We start from the raw sequence: 25499 nt of genomic DNA, 5'->3' as shown, positions 1-25499 counted from the left end.
ATTCTGTGAATGCAAGAAAGAATATGTTGTATTGGGAAATCTTGATCATGCTGTACGCGAGCCGTCTGTGTGAAAGAAATCCAGAGGTAGAGATTTATGAAAGAATAATGAAATTATTTGAAAGAATACTTTAGGAAGAGTGAACGTAACCCTCTTTATGCCATGTTCTTGATCATGTAGTTACGCGAGTCGTATACGTGAAAGATATGGTGGTTGGAACACTGAAATGAGAAATAGTAATGAGGGAATGAAATAATGTAATAATTAAGGGAAAGTAACCCTAGTTCGTACTATAGGAGTAAAGGAAAATGTGAAAAAGAAATAAATACTATGTTAAAATGTAATAAAGATATAAGGAAAGGACAAAGACTGCGATAATTATGGAATTGAATTATATAACTGGAAATAATATAAGTAGCTACATATTAACTCGGATTTGACTATTGGTACCTAAAAAGAAATATATCTAACAAGAAATGTATACTTGATAAGACTAAAACGCATAAAACGTCAGCGTAACGTTATGTGTAAAAATGGATATGACAATATTTTTTTTTCCGGATTTGATTTTTGTAACTAAGTTAGTAATCTAAAATCTACATTTAACGTAAATAATAATATTATATTATAATAATTTAGTTCGTAAAAATACTATTATCTGTTATCTTTTTATTCGTTTATATTATTTAACTTTGAAATGTTTATGTTAGTAGTCTTAACGCATATTACACCATCCTTACTGTTTTTTTTTCTAAATTTTGTAATGTAAAAAAAAATTAAATCGTGTTTTTCATTTTTTTTTTCAATAACCCGTGGAGGTGTAGTGTGTGTAGGACTCATAGTTATATAAGTTAGGTTAAGCTTAGTATTAAGATAGTAACAATAAAGACATCAAACAATTAAGACGCCTCTTCAATACCTAAGAGCCTGCGTAGACATTACAACAGCTGTAGCATACAAGCTTACACTTAGCTGATGTCAACTAAGTGGATGCCACCCAAGGCCAAGAACAACAGGTTCTACCCAAGCCGATAATTTAGCTAAAATCCATACCCTTACCTGACAGCAGTGATAGTCTAGTGATTAAGAAACTCGGCCTCTTGATCGAGGGGTCCAAGGTTCAAATCCCGTATTAGAAGTTAATTATCACTCGCTTAACCGAAGAAGGAAAACATCGTGAGGAAACCTGCATACCTGAGAAATCTTTAAAAAAAAGTTTTTAAAGTAAAATCCTGTAGCTATACTGTTACTACATATATACTTGATATTTTTAAAATATAGAAACCATAGTTCCACATATTTTTTATTTTAGAGCAAGTATTGGATATTTTTGGGAAGTATAGAGCAATTCTTAGATATTTTTGGGAAAAATTGTTCATGTCATTAGAAATTATGGAATCGTTTCTGGTTTTTTGGGATCTCAACGACCAAAACTCTTTCTGACTAATAACAGCAGTGTTAAACGCTGTGTTTCGCGGAAGACATACTTATCCGACACATTCTAACTTAATCCCTAGGAGTAGCTTTTGTGATCAACCTCAGGTAGCAATCCAATCTTATCTGGGGTTGATTACAGATTTGCATGGGTGGCAGTAGTCACTTACAGATAAACGGACCCACAGAATACTACAAACTTTGTTTTAATATTGCAGTAAAGCTAAAAAATCCCACAAAATGCAAATCTTTAAAATCAAGTTACATTTAAATCTGAAAAATATTCCCTTTGTTCTATGAAATTATCTCCTTACTTGAGTGTTATTTTACGCCAAGAAATGAAAGCTTCCGAAATGAAAGCTTTAACGTACGGTAACAAATACCGATTAATATTTTTCGTAACTCGGTAATTACATTTCCGTGTATCCCTTTGTTGACAAACATTACTCGAAATGAAAATGGAAATCCATATTGTATTCCTAGTATTTCATGTTTCTTTGAACAAAAACGTATCGTTGCAATGTCTGTGTCAGTCGCATTGTCGGTGAAATCGAAAACAGGTATCACGCAAGCTTGTTGAGTGAAAATTTACTTCTTAATCGGGACGACACGACACGGCACCCACCTTAACGTCGGCCTTTTTTGTCAGTGCCATAGACACAACACTAAATATAGCGTCCGAATATATATGAATCCAAGCATAGGTACCAGTTTCATTATCTACTGTAACGTCACTAGGGCATTGTTTGACGACCCGCGTGGCGGAGCGGTCACCATACCGGTCGGACGCGCAGAGGATCCCGAGTCCGACAGATATCTAAATGATGAATTTAAGTTTCTGTTTCTGGGACTGGGTGTTTGTGTATTCGTCTCTGTGTGTGGCCATAACATGCACGATACAGGTAATCTTTGTGGAGGGGCTGTGAGGTAAGTAAGCGTTTTTTGATGTGAAACATCTATAGCCGCACGTAAAACCGATTTCTGGCGTGGCGACGCTATACGATGGTATATATATACAGTCTATATGCAGTAGTGTGTACGGTGTGGCGACGCGTCGCCATGCGCAATCGACTGTGCGATCGTAATATTTTATTTTATCATTATGACATATTTAGTTCCTATCACAATATGTTCTTTTCTGCATATTACTTTTACAAAATAATGTCGATGTTTCACATCTGCCAGGCGTCCCGTGACGGCTCACATTTTTTTTTTATTGTAGTGATTCTGTGTCCGAAACCAACTTAAGTAGGATCGATATCAGAAAAAACGAAATAGTATACTACACATTTTTTTCATCTACAAATGAATATATCAATAAGAACTTTGCGAAGTACTTACTTGCGGCGTCTATTTAGATATTAGTCGTTGGTGTCGATGTCGTGTCGTGTCGTGCCAATAAAGAACAGCCCCATGTCGGTGTCAGTCGCACTGTCGGCAAAAACTGAAAACAGAATGCAATCACGCAAGCTTGTTAAATTAAAATTCGCTTACTGCGCTGTTATTGAAATAGCTCCGTGTGATGTTAATACACGTATCAGTTGCCGGAATATTTCAATTTTGCAGTGTCATTTTTAGTTTGACAGTATTTAAAATTTGAATTTCAATTTTTTATCTAAAATTTACTCAGCCAAATGGACAAGGATTAACAGAGCAACATACATAAAATGTGCCAAGTGTGAGTCGAATTCCCAGCCAAAAACCATTTTATTTTATTCGGTCAGGGGTCCAAAGTCAAAAGTGTTTTTATTTAGTTCTGTATTTTTTAACCTCTGAAAGAAAACCTATGTCTATGAATCCACCTAATTACTAGATAACTAAACTTAAATGTCGGGGATTGAACCCAAAACTACCTGCTTGGAATATTATAGCGCCCCGTCCCCACAGCTCTATAAAAATGTCATAAAAAGTTTCTAATATTATCATAGACACACTACAGCTACAATACTAGCTGTAGTTGTCGTATAAAAGAACAGTAGAACAATAAAAAGTACATTTCGTGCAAATGGAACAACAAAGAGGTTGCGACACGTGCAGTTACAAAAGAACTTAACCCACAGTCATGTTCGCCGCTTTACGGCCGATGTGCAACTATGTAGTTTGACTACGAACTTTTCAACTTAAAAAGTGAAATTTCTTGCCCAGATTTTTGACCTAAATAAACATTAAATATTAGTACGTATAACTGTAGCCGGCAAAAATCGGTAATCTTCGGTTTTCATCGCACGAAAACCTAACATAACTAATAAGAGTTGTTACAACACTAATTTTATTTACAAAGATGTCATTATTTTCTTTGCTATAAAGGTGGTGTTAACAGCTCTGTATTATATATTTTAAAGTCGACGCGACTTCTCTAGTATAGTTGTACGACTGACAGCTACTTAAAAATATTGTTCTTAATACACGTTACCTTACAAAATGTCTGCCGTCATCGCTCCCGAAACTGACACGACACATGCGCTGCACAAAAGAGCGTCATCGTCGTTTTCATTTTCCCCGCGAAACGAACTATGGCTTTGTGGGGCTAGAGAATGGGCGTAAGGACGCTTGTGTGTATTGTTTGCCACTCTTACTGCGTCAAACACTTACTGGGTCTGCGTGAATAGGTGTTTATAAATACGCGTTGAGAATGTGTTTGAATGAAAATCTGTACCACTTTTAAATCATCTCATTAAACATTTACAGTATAATACCACAAAAACCCCGTAATTTAAAAGCGAGTTTCGTTCTCAACAGCAATATTTGGAAAGCAGTGAACATTAAATGCTCCGATATTCTGATTTGAAAAGCCAACTGAAGGATGTATTAGAATGTAGAGTACCATCACTCCACCATAAATGATCTCAATGAAGATATAATACGATTAAAAGTATAGTAATGTTTCGTTACTATTTCTTAGCTTATTTGTTCTGATATCCTGATGTTGTATTTTGGGAACATAAACAAGTGGTGTATAATTTAATTATTCTCATGAATATTTTAAGGAAAAGAAGGAATTTTATATTTCCACATCATATTACATTGAATATAACCCTATCTGTACAATTATTTTGCAATAATACTCGTATTTACTCTATTTACCTTCGTAACAAAGTTGTTTTGATACCGCGCCTTTAGTGGCCCCGCCAAGCTTATATGTGTCTCTCCTTAAAGAGAGCGGGCAAAGGCTCTGTTCTTATTTCCGGTTCGGCGGCTGTGACGTCACGTTTCCGCAGCAACTGTTGTTAGACACTCTGATAATGGCGTGTTTTATGTAAATACAACCACTGTAAAGATATTTCGGTTAGGGGGAGATAAACTAAAGCGAGGCTGCGTTGACTGGCAGCCTTTAGAGGCATTTTTGCAAGTTTTCGGTGTCTTTTGTTATTGTGTTGCAACAATGTGGTTGTATTTTTGTTTGTTATTTAGAACTGTTTTTTCAACTTGCAGAAAATACGAAAAGATAGAGGAAACAAGACTTACAAACTGAAAATACTACGAATGCACGACAATTCTCGGCTCATCATCAGTGAAATATGTCTTACCTTATTTAATCTTTAACTAACTTGTACAAACTTAGTTCATTTCCTACACATACATATATACTACGCAATTACCTAATTTTATTCTTTACTAATGTCGCTACATAACTTTACCGTAACCTTATATAATACCTGTATGACATTATGTAGGTCATAAAAATGAGAAGGAATTATTACATTATTTTAATAATAAATCTACATTGAAAGTGGTACTCCATATCAAAACTCATAACAAACAAAACAATTATAGATTCGATAAAATAATCAGGAACATTAAAACCAAATTGTAAACTTTCTGAAAATGGAAGACAAACCGAAAATTGGATATATTAAACAATTAGGACGGAATCCCTGCCTATCGGACTATATAAAATCCACAAACAAATTTGTTTGTCGCAAACTTCAGCTTTGTTTGGTATTTTAATCGTGTTTTCGTTAAACTTCAATTCGTTTAAACTCAATTTTGGGACAAATTTTCGGTATGCATTAACACGTCTGGGTCGTTGAACTTTTGTTTTAGGATTTTTGGGCTCGTAACTGGGAATTACTCTTATCTAATTAGTATTAAATTTTTTGTTGTATTTAAGTAGGTAACCAGATTTAATCAAATTTTCAGGAGAGCTTCAATTTTAGCGCCATTACATTTGCTCACGGGTCACGGGTGTTATTTTAATTTTCTACAGTAATTACGCAATAGTGTAAGTAAATCCCATATACTTTCGGGTTCTCCGATAATACATAGTATAAATCCGTATTTACAACAAGATTAATCAAATTGTTAAATCTCAAATAGCACACAATCAGTAACAAAATGCGTAGTACGCTTACCTACACTATTACACCAGATGACTCGCTAAGAAGATTTGTATAAGATTTTCTTTCCGAAGCGGTGGTAGTTTGTTGACTTTCGAAAAGTATTCTATATGAATATATTTTGAATAAATGAGATTTGATTCGATGGTTTTGTTCCCAGGACTGAGCGGGTTGCCGGGCGTGAGCGGGGGCGGAGAGCGGCTGGAGCGTCCGTACTTCGACGACGTGTCGCCGCGCAACGTGTCGGCAGTCGTCGGCCAGTCCGCCGTGCTGCGCTGTCGGGCGAAACACATAGGCAATAGAACTGTGAGTACGACAGATCCACCTGATCCTGAACCCACTGATCCAACTCGATTAGTTGGTTGGGTAATTCAAAGATCGGCCGACATATCGCTGGACTAGTCCATAAAGCCAACTCGGACAACTGTTATAGTTGGCTACTAGTCTCCATTCAGTTTTTAATTCCACCAAACGTATATATTGGTTATCCCTTAAAAAATAAGGATAAATTAATTGTTAAGAGATAACCAATATCTTATTTAAATCGATTAGTTTACTAATCGACTGTCTGTAAACAATAGTTGGCCCACCGCTAGTAAAATTGCATTTAAATCATAAAAAGACTACTGACATGAAAATATAATCATAATAATAATAATAATAATAATATATACTTTATTGTACCCATAATATGAGATAATAAAGAAAACATACAAATATTAAACAATACAATAGGCGGCCTTATCGCTAATCAGCGATCTCTTCCAGGCAACCTTAAGGTGAGGAGTAAAAGTAAGGATGAGTAAAAATAGGTAGGGTGCAAACAACAGTAAAGTAGTGTAGTTAAGGAGTAAATTGATGATAGCATAGAACATATAATAAAAGGAGAAGGAAGGTAAAAGTGAAAAAAGAAGTAATAACAGTTTTAGGAAAAAGGAAAGATTAGAGATGGCGTGAAAGAATAGGATAGGGATGAAGACAAGGTTAAAGCTGCAAGTAATGCGATTTCACAAGATTATTGAATGAGTGTAATGTTTTTGCGTTACGGATGGAAACAGGAAGGGAGTTCCAGAGACGGATAGCTACTACAGTAAATGACTTTTTGTAAAAGGAAGTTGAGTGGGAAGGTGTAGTGAGAGCAAGGTTTTTAGTAGAGCGAAGGGATCGATCATGGGACATGTGGAGAAATTGGAAGCGATGTGTAAGGTAAGGAGGGGTAATCGGATTAAATAAAACACCATAGAGAAGAGATAGGATGTGAGCATTCCGGCGAAGGCGAATTGGGAGCCACTTGAGTTTTGCGCGATATTCAGAAACATGGTCATATTTTCGTAATCCAAATATGAAACGTATACACAAATTTTGGAGACGCTCAAGCTTGTTCAATTGCTCCTCGGTAATGTCAGGATAACACACATCAGCATAGTCAAGTATAGGTAGAAGAAGAGACTGCGCAAGCGTTATTTTAGTGGGAATAGGTAAAACATTTTTCAACCTTCGAAGGAAGCCCACTGCAGCAAACAGCTTCTTGCTGACTTCTGTAATTTGCGGTATCCACGATAGACATTGGTCTATGTAGATACCGAGATTTTTCACTTTATTACTGTATGGAATAATCACATTATCTAGTAAAATCGGAGGTAACTGTTGCCAATCAATCTTGGATACCAGACGCGAGCTTCCTATTACAATCGCCTGGGATTTGGCAGGATTTAATTTGAGGCCAAAATTTTTGCTCCAAATCGAGATAGAAGCCAGATCCACGTTGGTGATCCTTATGGCGTTGGCCAAGTTGTTCAGGCTGGCATGGTTGTAATTAATATTACTTGATTACTAGTGCAAATGATTATTGCAAGAAATAAATATCGTAGAAAAGTCTAAACTAAGCTATCTCATCTATTGTTGGACAGGTAGAGCACTTTTATTTCAAACGTCAAATCCTATAGTGATAAATGTACCAAGAAACCTACCCGATCATTAGTTTGTCATTAACAACTACCAGAATTTAAAGAACTATATTCATGCCATCCATCAGAAAATTCACTATAAATCACACATTTATACAGCAACGTGAATTAATATTTCTCAATATGTAGTGGCTACATCGTCGTTTGTCTAAGTCTAAGGTCGTCGTACCAATTTTATGGGGTCCTCTATCAATTAAGTCGAGAATATAAATGACTACTATTAATATTAGTTTGTGGCTGTAGACAGATTCGGTGAATATCTGGAGCTGTCACCTTTAAGTGACACTGAGAGTAGCATTGCATATTTATACAGCCTCAACGGTCTAAATTGAGGTAAATATTTGATTTAGCGTTATCATTTAGATTTATCTAAGCGTGTTTAATAAGTGATGGAGGTAGGTAATATTAAATATTAATAGAATCAAGATACATTATTCATTGTACCTAACTATTTCTGATGTTTACAAAATACATTTTTCATAGTTCATAAATGATGTGTCCTGATAGTGCAGTGGGGCCTGGGATATTATAGTGTACCGCGATGGCATAAAGTAAAACTTTACTAAATATATAGCCTCATTTTATTCCGGAGCGTGGTAATGTACTGATTATTAAACTATATTTCTCCTCGCTTGGTTTGGTCACATTTGTCTATAGGCGGCAATTAATATCAACTCCTCGCTAATTTGTCCAACAAACGATGAGAAACATTATTGTTCTTATTATAGGTACTATTTTATCTTTGATTTGATCATGTATATTATGTATTATAACTTACCTGTTTAATGATTTATCAGTTTATATTTATAAAACACCATGGACAAGGCCAGATCTGTACCAAAAATCGATATTAACTATAATACGCCAAGTCTATTCCCTAGTTCATTGACTATTAACTAGCTTATCGACAATCGCCCGAGCCCCCGGACTATCTATTTCGGCACCTGCGCTATAGAATATCATTTTTCAACGTCGATCTCTCATCGGGCCCTCTATCCCTTCAGCGCTCCACTGACCGCCATATTAATGGTCGGGGATCTACAACCCATTCCAGAAAATAAATAGCTCCGTGACATGTCCCGAGATGCATTATAATATATTGTTGAAGATTATTGGCTGGGTTGTCCGGGGTTGTAGGCCATTTTTCAATGATTAGTAGACATGAAGTTACTTAATGATTCCTATCTCTGTTGGTACTTCATTAATCATTTATTTACTTCTTTATGTCTCTTCTGTTGATGCTACATGAATTTAACGCATGTTTTTATGTCCATTATATGCATTATCTCTTATTCGTGATAATATTTCATTATTCTCATTTTCATGGAACCTTTAAAACAAAAATGTACAAATTCTTCTTGTTACTTGAATCTTTTGCAGAGTTCTTTAATCGCGCGGACTTTAAGACTTAACCGCATTTGATGAATGAAATATAGCGAATGCAAAAATTATGTTAGGAGAATTTTTCCGCTTAGCCGTTACTTAATTTTATTATTTTAAGGGCTGTAAAGCGGCTGTGGACGCTCCATCTTGCTTAATTACGTCGGGCTTAAGCAGGCTCACTCCAGGCTTACTCTAATTACCTTCAAAAACAAAAACCCAACAAAGGAACGAATTTATTCTCTAATTTCTCAGAGGCTTTTGAATTAAAAAAATATAATTTTATACGCTCATTGTTGGTGTAATTTTAATCAAAGACCAGGGTCTTAGCGAAGCCGCGCAAGCCATGAATGAAAGTGATTTTGAGATCTGAAATTGAGTTGTTAAACGATATTAATGTTTGGGCAATTAGTATTATTTTAATGTTTCACCCTTTAAATGATGCTGTCTGAGCGTTTATTTAAATATTTTAAGACTGGAATCATAGTAAGGCTTATTAGAAAGGTATTGTGCAAAGAAAAACATTTTCACCCGGAAGACTAAAATAGGTCAAACTCGTATTTTTCTTACAAAACAGGAATCTAGGAATAAAATTGTAATTACTATGCAATTTATTGATACTTACAACTTCATTAAAGAAATTGTCGGGGATTAACAATAACATCTAGCACATTATTAATTTCTAGTTAAACACTCATTAATATTACAAGCTTGTTTATAATTACTTGTGAAATTACACAAGCTTCCAAGACCCCATGTCTCTCGCTCCCTAAACATAAAACAAACCCAAAAAATCTCAAAACCAATTTCCTAGGTCAATATTTTCTTATCTCTCGCCCACATTGGATTTACCTTCGTCATTACCGAGAATTCCCTCTTAAAATCCCTGAATATTTTCATTTAAAAACAGATTACCATATTTCATCTCGAGCCCAACCCGCCCTGAATGGATAGATGCACCTTTTAATACATACATTATATAAATTATGAAAAAAGCAACGACGTAGCCTTCTTTCTTTCAGCCATACTTTCTTTTTAACTTCCCATTATTTAATTAATTTAATGTGAGCCGCTCGCAATTCATACTGAGCGTGACTATTCTGCAATCTTTTTAGCTTTCTTGCCCTATTCTACATGTTTGCCTGGAGGCATAAATTCATATTCCATTTGTGAATTTTGCTTTTTACGTTAAAACTGCGTTAAGGCTTCATGATTCGTGTCATTCGTTGTAATTAAATACAACATGGGAACTCGACAGTGCTTTTGACAATTTATCTACTTAAATAGGGTTACACTCACTACGAGTGTGTCAAATGACGTTCATTTAAAGGTTATTGGAACATCAAATTATCTTCATCAAATTAACTAGGTATCTCATCAAATGAACGAACTTTCATCAAATTAACTATCTGACTATCGATTTATTTGTTTACTATTGAAGGGTAGCCACTTAATTAAGATTTATTTTCAGTATTTTAATCAAAATTAACTTTACGAATAAATAAGATCGAATTAAATTCTAATTCAAAGTATTCATCCATTTCCTTACACCTAAAAACCGAATGTAATGTTCCAAATGTCCCCAGGTATCCTGGATGAGAAAACGGGACTTACACATCTTGACGTCACACATCTTCACGTACACGGGAGATGCGAGGTTTAGCGTGCTGCACCCAGAGCCCTCTGACGACTGGGACCTGAAGGTGGACTACGTACAGCCGAGGGACGCCGGCGTGTACGAGTGCCAGATCAACACTGAGCCGAAGATCAACATGGCGGTCAATTTGAATGTGGAAGGTGATTGCAACTTTTTTTATTTGAATTTCAAATTGTGTTTTCAGTACGCAAATAAAGATTAGGTTACTGTAGGACTATTGACGTTTTGATATCTTTCATGATTCATGTAAGTGCAAACAGATGTGAAATTTTTCAATATTTGTACATAAATTTTATAGTAGATATTATTATGGTAAGTTGTTTTAATCAAACATTAGTAAAAGATGTAAACAATTACTTGTAACACAGCAAAAAATTCGAAGCTTTTTACAATTTAATTTTACGAACATCTCGATACAAACACGTGCAATTACAGGGAAAACGTTGATACAAAATAATGTGCACAGATTAAAACAGAACGGAGTTTCACACGTAGATTCTCATGCAAAATGAACGCAGTCGAAATTAAGATTCATTCTTAAGTGCTTACGAATAGAAACTTATCTCTTTTAACAACGAAATCTTAAAAATGTAGTATTCAAATTATTTAGTGCCTTTTTAATTTATAAGATACATAACATGATATGTTACGTAACATCTTAAGCAATATTTACTTGTACATTGTAATACTGGTATCATATATGAAGGAACACACTAAATTTCCACACAAATTCACCACACTTTCCCCAATTTACGTGAATATGCGGTCGACTGTACCCTTGACGGAGAGTAATGTCCCCACTTTGTATCGCCGCATTAGCCCCACTCCTAATATGACGAGATAGATCCCAGATTACATAGCCACTTTTCATATTGCCCTCCCATATGAAAAGTTCGTTGTTATGTATTTTATTGAAATTATATTGCGTGTGTGATGTTGCTTGTTCAATAACTGGGAGATTAAGGATCATTTTATCTCACTACGTAATACATTGGTAGAAAATCGTATTTTTGTTAGTTATTTTTACCATATTTCAGTAAAAGCCGAGAACGGTCTAAACATTTGTCGTTTGCACAAATAATATGTAAATAATATTATTTTGTTTAATAATGGTAATTGGTTAGATGGTATATGGTAACCAAAATCACAACACTTATATTTCACTTTCTCTTTTCCATAATGTGTACATTAAAACACCTTTTATTAAAGCCGCCATTTTCGAAATCAATTTTTGTAGAGCCAAGTTTTTTAACAAATGTGAAGTGATAAATGGGTATGCAGTACACATATAGGTATAGTCTTACCTAAGGTAGGCTACAAATGCGCGGCTGACAGCACTAACTTGAAAAGCTTCATGTCCATTTAATTGACACACTGAATATACGACACCAGACGCAAGCCTTAATTAAAAACTGTTGTAGGATAGGTATGGCGTAGGTGCTTCTGGTTTGATCGACTACCTTCACAGTTATAGTCAATATGATTTTTGTTTTTTCTTCGTGTTTGGTTTTTGTATTTATTTGAGGAATACAAATAAATACAAAAAACCTAATAAGAAGACTACGCACAGTAAACCCGCTACTTCACGAAAGCTCAGTAACATTTGGCATTACGCTCATTAGAGCAAAGGAACTTAGTCCACGTTCCATATTTTATTTTACTCGATCCAATTTACCAGTATGTGTAATGTTTGCTTCTCTATACCCCTGACGTGGAGTAATGCCCCCACTTTGTATCTCCGCATTAGCCCCACTCCTAATATGACGAGAGATGAATGCCAGATTATATCGTCACTTTTCATAAGAGGATACGTTACTATGAAACTGTCGTAAATTGGGCCACGTTGTAAGAACATTAATGATCACTTGTTAATTTGAAGACAAGTTAAGTTAAATAAATACATGGGAATTATGGAATGTGAAGCAATTTTATGAAAACCTAATATTATGTTTATTCATAGTCGGAATTGTAAATGAGGAGAATCTTTACTGGCTTATATTCTTTGAAATTTAAGTTGATTGACCTTCAAAGTAAGTATAAGCGCAAAAATCATTTTATAGAAGTCATGAGGAAATTATATACAGCCGATTTTTGAAATGAAAACTTCTTGTGCACTTTTTGTGATGGGTTAAAAATGTTAAACTCGCATCAGGACACGTGGCATGATCGAAAATTCATAAGACTGCAAAGCAAACTGCAAATGTCAAAATGTCATCCGGTGTTAGCATAAAAAAAATGACAATGGGTTTTAGTTTCATTTAATCTATTCTATCTATCAATCATATTATCTATTATTATATTTTACTATTCAGGTTAGATTTCGAAAGTGTGTATCTGATAAGAAAACTTACGAGTAGATGTGTAGTAGAACAGAGACTTGATAAATTTGACGTAACATCTAATCTGAAAGTTATATGAAACTAGTTCATGCCCGCGGCTTCGCCCGCGTTTAAAAGAAAAAAAAAAAATTTTAACAAAAAAATAAAACCGACTTCTATTAATGTCACTACAAAGTAAAAAATAATTGAAATAAATGTTGGTTTAGTACATATTTCTGAAATCGGCGCTCAATATATTTCGTTTGATAACAGCGTGTCCAATATGAGCGCCGACTTCAGAAATATGTACTAAACCAACATTTATTTCAATTATTTTTTACTTTGTAGTGACATTAATAGAAGTCGGTTTTATTTTTTTGTTAAATTTTTTTTTTCACCCTTTTTAGTGATGATATGCTAACGTTTGTATTAATATTATGTAAAATTGTATAAATGTGATCATGAATAAAGGTAAGGTCTGAATAGATACGGATTGGACCCAGCCGCTCGCAGGGCGCTGCCGCGCCCTTCCCGCTTAGTTTTATATTGTCTTATATGTTCCAACCTAACCTAACCAATTCAATACGAAACACTATAGGCGAGGCTTTATGAGATACTAATTATTGGCTAGGTTAGATAGGAACAGATAAGTAAATAAATCAAACTAGGTGGTAAAACTCTGCGAGTGAACCGGTCCAATTTACCTTAATTCAATAGTTAAGAAAAGAAAAAGGAGTTGATGGTCAAATTTTTCATCATATATCTCTGTCTAGCTACTTCATTACAACAAATGTCTAATCTATATACTTTACATGGGAGGAACCTCTGCATCATCAGGATTGAAGAATTGAAGGTCATATCTTCCATCATATGTCTCTACTCAAAGACCTTATCATATATTCGTAAGCTCCAAATGCCTAAGTTGTATGGTTGAGGCAGGAGGCACTTCTGCATTATCAGAGTTGAAGAGTAGAAGGTCAAATTTTCCATCATATATCTCTACTTATCAACCTTATTGAATATTCATAAGCATCAAATGCCTAACTTGTATGGCTGAGGCAGGAGGCACCTCTGCATTATCAGAGTTGAAGAGTGGAAGGTCAAATTTTCCATCATATATCTCAACTTATCGACCTTATTAAATATCCATAAGTTCTAAATGCCTAACTTGTATGGTTGAGGCAGGAGGCACTTCTGCATTACCAGGGTTGAAGAGTTGAAGGTCAAATTTTCCATCATATCATGATAACCTAGACACTCAATGTTCATTTTAAGTTTCATGAGAATTGAGTGGGCAGAAGGTAAGTTGTCATAAAATATGTAAAAAGCAGGGGTAGTGATGATGAGTTCCACCCCATAACTTAAATTCTAATCATCAGAGCGTACTAATGTTAAGGTAGGAAAGTACCGCAACGAAACACCCTTTCATATGAAAAAAAGAAAATTAAAATTGGTTAAGAAATACTCGACTTATTCAAGTTTATATGAAATCGGGTTTTTCCAATTTTCCGGGAAAACTGGCGGAAATTTTCAAATTTCCTCGAAATGGGACCCCCTGTGAAACTAGCCGCATACAATGGTGTATGAATCATGTCGATCGGTCGCGGCATCGCGAAAAAATCGCCGAACAAACATAAAAAAAAAAAAATATATATATACGGTCGAATTGAGTAACCTCCTCCTTTTTCGAAGTCGGTTAATGATATGACATACTAACATATATAGAACTAAAATTCGTACCTTCATTGGAATGACAGTGTCGCCATCTGGCAAAAAAATCCTTAATAATATCGAATAACATAATCGATTTTTTTGGTGCAAAAGATCGATTCTCCTATTAATCGATCTTAGATCGCCATCCCTAGTTCCCGTGAAATTTACGGGATAAAAACTATCCTATGTCCTTTCTCGGGTCTCAGACTATATTTGTACAAAATTTCATTAAAATCGGTTCAGTGGTTTAGGTGTGAAGAAGAGACAAACAGACAGACAGACAGATAGAGTTACTTTCGGATTTATAATATTAGTAAGGATAAGGATTAGTAAGGATTCAATGTTATTTTAAGTTAGTTTGTTTCAAATCAGTCTATTAGTAACTAATGATCAAATGAAAGGATGGTTACAATTAAATATAGATGGCATAGCTCTTAAAGGGTTGAGGGTGAATAATTTAACATCGTCTGACTGAAGCTTCGCACCTTTAATTGAGTTTCGGAGTATTTAATATATCTTAAAATCTTTCCACACTATAAAACCACACTACTTGTTGGTTTTTTTTTATGAAATCCCAATAGGCAAAATCACGAAACCCAGAACAAGATCAAAGCCGCCCATGGACAATAAATGTTTGTCAGCTCTAAATTGGATTGACATAATTCAAGAGGTCATCTTCAGATACTTGGGCAAGAATATCAACTGGTAAAAAGCTGGAGAAGGGATGATGTTCGATAAACTGTACTTGTCTACGACAATGTATTCGAAAAAAGGTTTAAACTTTAATATATTTTTTGATACTTTTGATGCCTAATGATTGGCTATAATACGAAGCCACGACGATCAAAACTCCGTAGTAGAAAATCCTTGCTACCGCTGTTGGGAAGATTGCACTCTCAACTTTCAGCTTTTACAAAATAACGTAGATTTGACATTCCCGGTCCACTAAGCATATGACCAGAAAACAAACGATGGTCGACGATACAAAAGCATTTTATTTCCTCGCAAACTCCTAAACGATCTTCATTTATTTGGCCAGTTTTCCCAAATCCACGGAAGGTTATATTGATCGAGTTAGCCGAATGTAAATCGAATTATTCTTTGTAGGTTTCTGTTATCTCTTCAATATTGATACAAGGTGAGGCCAACGGGAACTCAAACAAAGAATTTGGAGAATCGGAGATATTTTGATCTGGTATTGTTTCCAACGTGGCTTTATAATTCGATTCGAGGTTATCCAGCTACTGTAAATATGTCAAGGCCGTATTGGAGTAGCAATTTCGTTGAATTTTGATTATCGCATTTAAGTGTCTGCCTGTTGTATCAAATAATTGGGTTCTCTAAACACATATCGTTAGGCTTTTGTATGATACTAAAGCTTTTTGTGCATCTGTTTGTAGTACCTAAACTTAAAATCTCTAATTAAAATATTTTATCAAAATTGTCCATGATAAAGAACTTTACAGGAAATAATGTCTGGAATGGAAATACTAAATAAAGAATGTATGCGGAAATGGACCTTTTGTTCGCAGATTATTCTCGATTGACTACGGCTATCATCTCAAAATCCTTATTTTCGCAATAATGAATAACGTTTGCTAAATTATTGGTTGACTTGAACTAAGTATACAAACGTTTTGTCAAATTCTTGGACATGACAACTTCGTCACGATTTCTTACGCTGTCGAAGCAAGGACAATATTTGAGTGGAAGGGAGACATAGTTATCCGAGGCGATCCTCATAGACAGCAACACATCAGGTTGGATTGTTGTCTTATCTGGAGTTGATTCCAATCTCTACGGGCGGCAGTGTCATTGTCCACATACGATAGTTAGTGGACTGCAAACAGCTGATGAGCTGGACTGCATACTTATTTGCGTCTATATTGATGGACGGTTCATTCGGAAGTATATGTATAATAAAGAGATTTATATAAAATATTTTTTCATTGAATTTAAATTTTTGGTAAAAGTAAATAAAGTAAAGTAAAGTAAAGTAAAGTAAATGAATTATCCCATCCGGAAAGTTAATTCTAAATTCATACATTTAAAAAGGGGAAATTGTACCACTATTTATATTAAGCACAAACAATAAACATATACGAGCATACAACCACGCCTCCTCAAGATCTGTTCTACTCCAAAGCAATTACGGCTCTTGTTACGCTAATATAGCTTACGAGCATACTCAGTAGAATGTTTCCCGAGCTGCTCTCAGTTTAGCATAAATATCTTAGCAACCACTTACTTAATAGCTTCCAGTGGAACCAAGTATCGGATACTCCGGAAATCGCGAAGACGTTACGTACTTCCTTCATACAGTATTGGTATGTCTTGTGTTATTTTGATTGGAAGATATTTAAGGCGGATTTTAGTAAATATGTCTTCGGAATCTTTAGGATGACTATATGCCTGAAAAGTAGTGACAGCCTAGTAGTCGAAACTAACCTTCTCAATTGGATGCCTGAGGTCCGAATCCCACGCACCCGATACATATAACGGTTTTTTTATAATTGAGTGGATAAAATAAGACTTTTAAATGAACGTCCGTGTCATATTAGTCGACATCCATTACGGTCACACGCAAATAACTTGGAAAAATCAGAGATATGTGTGTGGAACTAGGCAACCTGGGAGAACCACTAGGCTATCACTGCGTTATACCTGCTATCTTGAAAAAGCATAAAAATAATTGTTCCGTTCGTCCCATTTCTCATGCCCAGAGTCGTTTGTCAGATCACGCCGAATATCATACGAGCCTCTCATATTCAGCGCTGAGCCAATTACAGCGCTTGTTACGCTGAAAAATGGAAGCCAACTAAAACACTCGTATTGCGCACGCAACTATAAATCGCAGTGACCGCTCATGATTTTGGTAATATTCTTAATTGAATAAAGACACAAACTTTAAAACACTTAAGGTTAGGTTCTCAATTCTAAGGTTTTTTCTGTGTACACCAATAGCATTTACAATCACATTATTTTAAAAATATTTTATTGCAGGACGGATTCAACAATAATTTAGGAAAAGTTTTTGAAATCAAGGAAGATAAGCTTTAAATTCCTTATGTCCTAACCGAAAATCAAAACGTTTATATGAATATGGCGATCGCTATGTAAACTGGGTAGATTATATTACAAAAATTATACATATAAATTGCACTCATCCAACATTTTGTTCTGAAGCTCTTCATAATATATCAGCACTTGTTAAGCTGAAAAATGGACGCAAAGATACGCTTATATTTCACACGCAACTATAAATTGCCGGAACCCCATTAAGTCATCTCATTAAACCCTTTTTTGTCGGATTGTTATTTCGTTTACGTCACGTTTATGACAGAATTGTGCAGGTTTTCAGTTTGCAAGTCAGCCCCATGTTTGTAATTTGGCTTATTGTTTATTTATTTGAAGTTTTAAAAAAGTGACAGCGATAAATTTCGAAACTAAAAATTGACGAAAAACTATTTTAAAATCGACTTACAAAGTAAATGCATAAAAAAAATCTAATACAAAAAATATGAAAAAAAGTTATATCATTCGAATAAAACCTATAAAAGGTTAAATGTTCATATATTGACATTAATTGCATATTCTCTTTCACGATTAATGATATCAAAACCTAGTGGTGGACAAGCTCTAAAATCCTATTACAATCCAATTACAGCACTTGTTACGCTGAAGAATGAACTTCAGATAAACGCTTATATTTCATACACGACCATAAATCGCCATAACCGCATTACAGCTTTCATTAAAGCATTTTTGTTGGACGCTGCGTTTCATTACATCCTTTTTGTCGGATCTCGCTGCGTTTCATTAAACCGTTTTGTCGGATTTTCTGTGGTCTGTGACGGTGACGTTGGTAGCCGCTTTTCAGATTGAAAATCCAATTTGTCAATATTCTTTGTTATGGTTTCGGCCACTGTTTTTATTATGTTATACGATATCCTCGTTGGTTATTCGTGACGGCATGTGAAACGGTCATTATTCTCGGTGACGTGTATTGCTATAAAGTAATTAACTTGTTTCGTTGATCTATTAATTATTTTATAAGATACTATACGATAAGTATACAGATAAGTTTTATTGCAGATAATTTAACTTGTCATGTACTTATATTATCTGTTAGTATAACATACTTTCCAGCAAGCAAAATGTTCATTTAGTAGGAGCAGCAAAAAGGTAGCGTGCCTTTTGTCAGTCAAATAGTTACTGCTCTCGAACAATCGTAACCAATGCATATAAAACAGAAATCCTGCTTAAAGTCAAACACAGATTCGTTGTTACTAATGAGGAATAAGTTGACATATCTAAAATACTTAAGACTGTCTTACGACCCTAAAGCTGACCACCGCATCATAGATATTGTTCCTAAAAAGCGGAAAAGAGTGCGTTGCAGTCAAACTACACAAACATCTTTGCTGCCTCCCGAGATACGGATAACATTGTCGAGGTTCGTAAAACATTTTCATATTCATTTTTCTTTTTCATTGAACTGATAAATTGAAAACAATTGTTCACTTTTCCTAAAAATCTGTCACAATTTTGTTTGCTGGAATAGATTTGACACTAACGTGTCTGTTATGAGAAACACTTATCTTCCATACTGGATTCTATATTATTTCATCCCAAATGACCCACTTTCATTCTAGTTTGGCATTACTATTAGAGAATTCAATACAAAATATAAACTAATTGACTCATAGATCAACCAAATCGGGTTAGTTACTAGTAAACTATAATCTTAGTATCACCTCTCTATCTGTAACGGATTGAAGCATTGGCTCAAAGTTACCGAACACGCCATTAAGGTCACTGTTTTGTATTCCTACCCCCTCCTAAGCTGTTGTCTTGTGAATTCCAGATGAGTCCCACACCCCTGCGCCCCCGGCACCGCCCCGCTCCTCAGGTACTGCTTCCTTTGCCACAGCTTAACCAAATCTGGTGACACTCTCAATTTAAACTTGATCCACTATTCTATGTATAACAAAATCATTAAATTCGGTTAAAATTTCAAAAAGCATTGCAACAATCCCTTTTTTTTCTATTTCATAATTTCATTAGTTGTACTTTATTTACATCTGAAACTACAACTAATATTCAATAATATTTTCATCTGATTATAGTTTCCAGAATTCCAATTGATCAGAGTTCGAGAATATGAATTGGTCATAAATATTATTATACTTTATCCATTTTTCTACCCTTATTCACTTCACTTCTCAAGATTTTCAAATTGAGAGTATCGCTACTGATTTAATTATGATCTGTGTTCGTTTTGTTTATTCATGAACCTCAATTTGCTTCAGCTTTAATACTCATTTTATATTTCTTTTTTCGATGCTGTTAACGGGATAAAATTCATTTGTTAATTTAAAAGGGTAGGGAATTCGATTTTGTTGTCTTTCTGTACGTTATTAAGGTAACAGGTTTTATTCAATGTTGACTGCCGGCCTGCTTTTGTGAAACATCTGCACATACATACGATAATAAATGTCTCTTGTGCTAATTATAACACACTTAAAGGGCAGTACCAGATTAAGGTACTTAATAAATCATTAAGAATTACTTGTAATGTGGTTATATATCACATCAAAATAAAATATATATATATACAGTGCAAATAAAGTATTTATTATCGTATCGGTAAAGCTATAAATTACAAGTGATCGTTTCAATTTAAATTCTTATTTCCGATTCGTACCATTCTGTATTCATCAACCCAGTATATTCACTTTTATTTATAAATTTTCACTTTATTTGCAATTCGGGTCAATTAGTTTTTAATTTGGCCCCAATTGTTGGTATCGTATATTGCGACTGAGAATTAGAGTGGATTAAAATTATGTATGATATTCTACTTTTTAAAAACCATAGTCATAGAAAAAGAACATGTTATAAGATATATTTATAAACAGATTTTAATTACACGTTACTTGAAACAACGTTTATACCATCGCTTTGTAGGGTATGTATTTAGTTATTCAGAATAAATATTATTCTCTCTAAATCAATGAAATTATCTATAAAATAATTTTCTAATATAAAAATACGTAAACCACATAAACATGTCATAATTGAGTATCAGTGGCAGGTGTACATTGGCATTTGGCACGACACTATATTTTTTATACTATCTCCGTTGAACACAACAATCGCAAAAATGAACAAAACTTAAATAAGAACTCTCTTTGAAACAGAAAACAAACAGTTTCAATCTATCTCAAGCGCTGTCAAGTGTTCTGTAATTTTGAATTTTCGTTTGAACCTCGACGCTACACTTCACTTCACAAACAACTGTACCCATTTCTACTTTGGGTTTTATATCTTCGTTTCTAAGTTCACTTTCCATTGTTGCAGCGGCCGCGGCTACCATATGGGGCTCTCAGGATGTGTACGTGAAGAAAGGCAGCACGATATCGTTGACATGTTCAGTGAATGTTCACTCGTCGCCGCCGTCGAGCGCGTCTGTTTTATGGTAAGCCTTCGATTTGTAGCTATTGATGTTGAGCGCGAGTAATTCCTGGAATAACTGATTGAGCGCAATCATACGATTGAGTGGAGTAAACTATGTTTTATAACTTTTGTAGGTCCAAATAAAATGTATGAAATGTTTCTGATTTAAACCTACGAACATTTTCGTAGAATGACTACCTAAAATTCACTAATTCAATCACCGATTGATCGATTTACAGAAGCTGATCAAAACCAGTTATAGAAATACCTAATACTCACATATAGTCTTATAGTGTAAATCAAACTAAGTATAAGTGACTTAGATCTTTTCTTAGAGAATACTTGAACAATTCTGCCGTTACAAAGTTTGATCATCAAAAAATATTTTCATCTAAAATATCACTTCCAACCAGGTATCACGGAAATTCAGTAGTGGACTTCGATTCACCTCGCGGTGGCATCAGTTTGGAAACTGAGAAGACAGAGGGCGGCACCACCAGCAAACTCCTGGTGACTAAAGCAGCCCTCACCGACTCTGGGAATTACACGTGCGTTCCGAATAACGCACATCCTGCATCTGTGTCTGTCCATGTACTTAATGGTAAGATTCTCTCTACTATCAAGTTTTGCGTACTTACCTTTATAAAAGTTTTATAAGTTATAGAAATATACTTAACCTTACTCATAATTTTACTTTCATATCCGATAAATCTGTGCCTCTATTATTTTCGTATTATAATACAATACCTACCATAAAACTATTCACAGCTATTTTCTAGACCAATGCATCGATATTCTCTCGTGTATATCAGTGTATTTCAGTCAGTTTCAGTCAAAGTTTATCAAAGCAAGGTCATGAACTTTCGTTGTTTGAGCGTTCAAAATAATTTTATTCAACAACTAGATTAGAATCTACCAACAGTTGATAATATCAAACTCCTGTTATGGCTCCTATTATGGCTTAAAATTTGAACACTAAGTATAGTTTTAATAGCATTTATTCGAATATTCCTCAGTAGGATTAAGTTTTTGCTCATTTATCAAATCTGATTAAACGGTAATAGTGAGCAGTAAATTTCCCCTTACATCCACCTCCCCATCTGTTTTGCTTACAGTCGCGTGTCTCACAAGCTCGCATTAGATGTTTTCATTAATTATTCCCGAGACGAGTTCACCGCGCGTTGAGAATTGCAAACTGAGCCGCAGAGCATTAGGGAGCAACTTGCTCTATCGGAACTTTATTTGCTGTTTATTCGTACCCCCTACAGAATTTTCACACTATTTGATACGGTATCGGATCTGATTAAATATGGATACACGAATTACACTGAATTATAATGAACACGTGCCCGAATGAAGATAATGTTTTAACATCGGTTTGGTGAACTATTTTTTAATTGGGTTATGTAATAAATTGAGAGATAAAATAAATAATCAAGTCATGAATGTAAGACACTTAATTACTCGCAATAAAGAAAATACCATACAAGAATATACCATATAGTGGAATAACCATACAATTTTATCAAATAAGATTATCAAGTGTTCACAACATATTCAATTTATTTTTGCCAAAGAAAACGAAATAAAACGTTTAATTAAATCTGTCCATATTAAGAGTACAGCATCCGTGCCTTCTTCGGATATGAACTTGGTGCAATACGGTAACGTAGTTATTATTTCAACATAAACATCGAATGTGTTGGGAGAATTTTTATCACTCTCACGTAGCTACTATTTGTTCTGCTCATATTCAGTAAGTTCATATTGTGGTAGCTCCAAGTTCTACTCTTGTCAAATATTTGTAATGCAAACAAAGCTTAGATCTAGGTGTTAAAGCATATTTAAGTATAAATCTTATTTGCGTATGTGTACCCAAAATTGTCGCCAGCAAAATATTTTGAAAAATCTGTAAAAGTATCCGCCACACAAACAAAACCCGTGCAATTCTAAGCGGTTTTACGACATTTCTGTGTTAAATTTGAGTTCAGATATAAACTAAAAAATAAAAGGTTGTATAATAAAAACAGTTGCAGAACAACTTTTAAATTGGAATAGAATATCACAGATACTATGCTAAGTGTGAAGACTTAAAAAGTCTCACAAAAGTGATTTTGTGAGATGTGCTGCTAATAGGTAACCTTACAAAACCCCTGAATATTCATGACACAATATCAAAAATTCCGTTCTATTTTTGGGATCCCTCAAGGGAATATGTTAGGACCTTTATTGTCAGTAGTCTTGTTATCATTATCTTTTCTTTAGGTGAGCATCCAGCAGCGATGCAGACGAGCAACAGGGCGTCATCGTACCTCACCTCACGCATCAGCTGCGCTGCTCTCACCTACCTCCTGTCGACGATGGCCTGCAGATGATCACCCTGAGCCTACATGACACCGGAGATGGAGTTTTTGTTATGTGTTGTATGTTTTGGAAAACGCTTGATTTCAGAATTATGACTAAGTAAGATATAGATATAGGATACTAAATTAATTTCAATTGTATTTTGAATTGTTTTTATTTACGAGCTTAATTTGAATTTGATAATGGAAGAAGTAATAATAATTTTGCTTTATTTTAATGTTTTATGTTTAAAGGAAATACTGTAATGTAAAGAAAACGAATACTATTTATAGAAACTACACATTCCATTGTCGTAATAACAATATACTTTTGTAACGAATTTTACACGATATAATTATTTAAGTATAATATTATTTAAATTGGAAAAAGACGAACATTTATTTAATATTAGTATTTCTGTTATCGATTTAATAAGACGAATTTATTTTAAGCAGTTTTTGTTTTTTTCTTCTTCAGCTAGGTATAAAGACAAAAACTACCATCTCCGTAAATCACGTAAGATGTGTTTATATTAACATAGGTTTTATTAATTAATGAAATGTTAGAAAATTGTTGTAAGGATTGAAGCGACGTACCGATGAAACACTCAATTGTTTAACATATAGATAAGTTACTTGTAATAGGTACTATGGTCAAAATGAAGAAATTATTCTAATATAATACCAATTTTGTTTCTGTTATTTATTAATTTTTAATAACTTTAATTGATTGTTAAAAAGTGTTATTCATGCATTAATTTTTAAATATAAAATAGAAATCTTTCCGAAATGAATAAACGTTTAATTCCAACGAAACAGAGAAGTCATTTTCTCCGTAGTTAACGTATAACTTAATGCCGTAAAAAGCGTTAATTTTGCGTAAGTGTTACGTCAAACGTAAGCGTATGACATGCCACGACTAGAGCTTGTCCTATGCCTTACCGTTTCTTTCAAAGTAATATATAAAAGAATAACTTCATAAAATGAATAAGAAATTTCTTTTAACGCAATATATTTTCATTGTTTATAATATACGTAATATAATTGGGTTTCTTATAGAAAGCAAACTGTTATGTGTAAACAAACCTTTTAAGGCTAATATTATAATAAACAATAAAATTAGTTATATTAAGGAAGAACGACAATGTTACAGGTTTTATTAATCGTAACATATATGAAACTGATGATTTTTAAGTTACTTATGTTAATTAGTTACATTTATGATTCCATTCCGTTCGTTGTAAGAAGTCTTAAGAAATAAAGTTGATGCAACGAAGTGAATCCTATGTTATGAGTTTCATCAGCTGCATCATAAACATCTGGTCATTATGCGTAAATTATAATAAGATTTAAATGTTATGTATTGTTTAGCAGTACCGTAGTAAGAATCTTAGTTACAACCCTTATTCACTACCTTCGCTAATCCCTAATATACTCCAGACCATCCGCAATTGTGGTAAGCGATTCATGTCCTGTAGTGGGACACAAAAGGTTTGTAACCAGTCACTCTTACCCTATGCGTCTTTTAAAAACACAACAATAAAAATGTAAAATACGAAAAATGCTTATTTCGTAATAATATAATCTGTGATTTTTTTCCTTTAAGCTAAGTTAAGCCGTCTACTTCGCTCACCCATTCTATAATTCCTGAAACCTGTAAAATAGAACAATACAAATAACTTTTAGTCTCCATTTATAACTTGAGTTGTACTGAACGGATTTACATGTCATTTTCATTATTATGCAAATTAGTAATCCCGGATAAGCCGGCTGAGTATAAAAGCTAATTTAAATAAATAATTAGTAGTTTTTTTAATCCATTGTATACTTATACAAATGTCCTGCCGATTGAATAAGACTTTAAGTTAATTCACTTTGTTACTGTTATTCAT

The 25499-nt window shown here is 34.2% G+C and overlaps 1 protein-coding gene across 3 annotated transcripts in view; it reads left to right on the top strand.

The window, feature by feature from the left end:
• The window catches only part of LOC140749051 (protein amalgam), a 243056-nt gene extending 217885 nt beyond the window's left edge, over positions 1-25171 (top strand). For 2 of the 3 annotated variants that reach the window (XM_073082068.1, XM_073082067.1), the window contains 6 exons: positions 5932-6077; positions 10705-10915; positions 19674-19718; positions 21170-21287; positions 21679-21866; positions 23531-25171. In XM_073082068.1, coding sequence (XP_072938169.1) covers positions 5932-6077; positions 10705-10915; positions 19674-19718; positions 21170-21287; positions 21679-21866; positions 23531-23640 — 818 coding nt within the window. In that variant the 3' untranslated portion in view covers positions 23641-25171. The remainder of the gene's footprint in view (positions 1-5931; positions 6078-10704; positions 10916-19673; positions 19719-21169; positions 21288-21678; positions 21867-23530) is intronic. The other variant, XM_073082069.1, reaches the window with a different exon arrangement.
• Positions 25172-25499: the final 328 nt, after the last annotated feature.

Source organism: Epargyreus clarus, unplaced genomic scaffold, assembly GCF_041222505.1.
Source record: "Epargyreus clarus isolate Ecla_fem2 unplaced genomic scaffold, WU_Ecla_fem_2.2 ptg000017l, whole genome shotgun sequence".
NCBI classification, from domain to species: Eukaryota; Metazoa; Arthropoda; class Insecta; order Lepidoptera; family Hesperiidae; genus Epargyreus; species Epargyreus clarus.
This window is presented reverse-complemented; position numbering and strand designations above follow the sequence as displayed.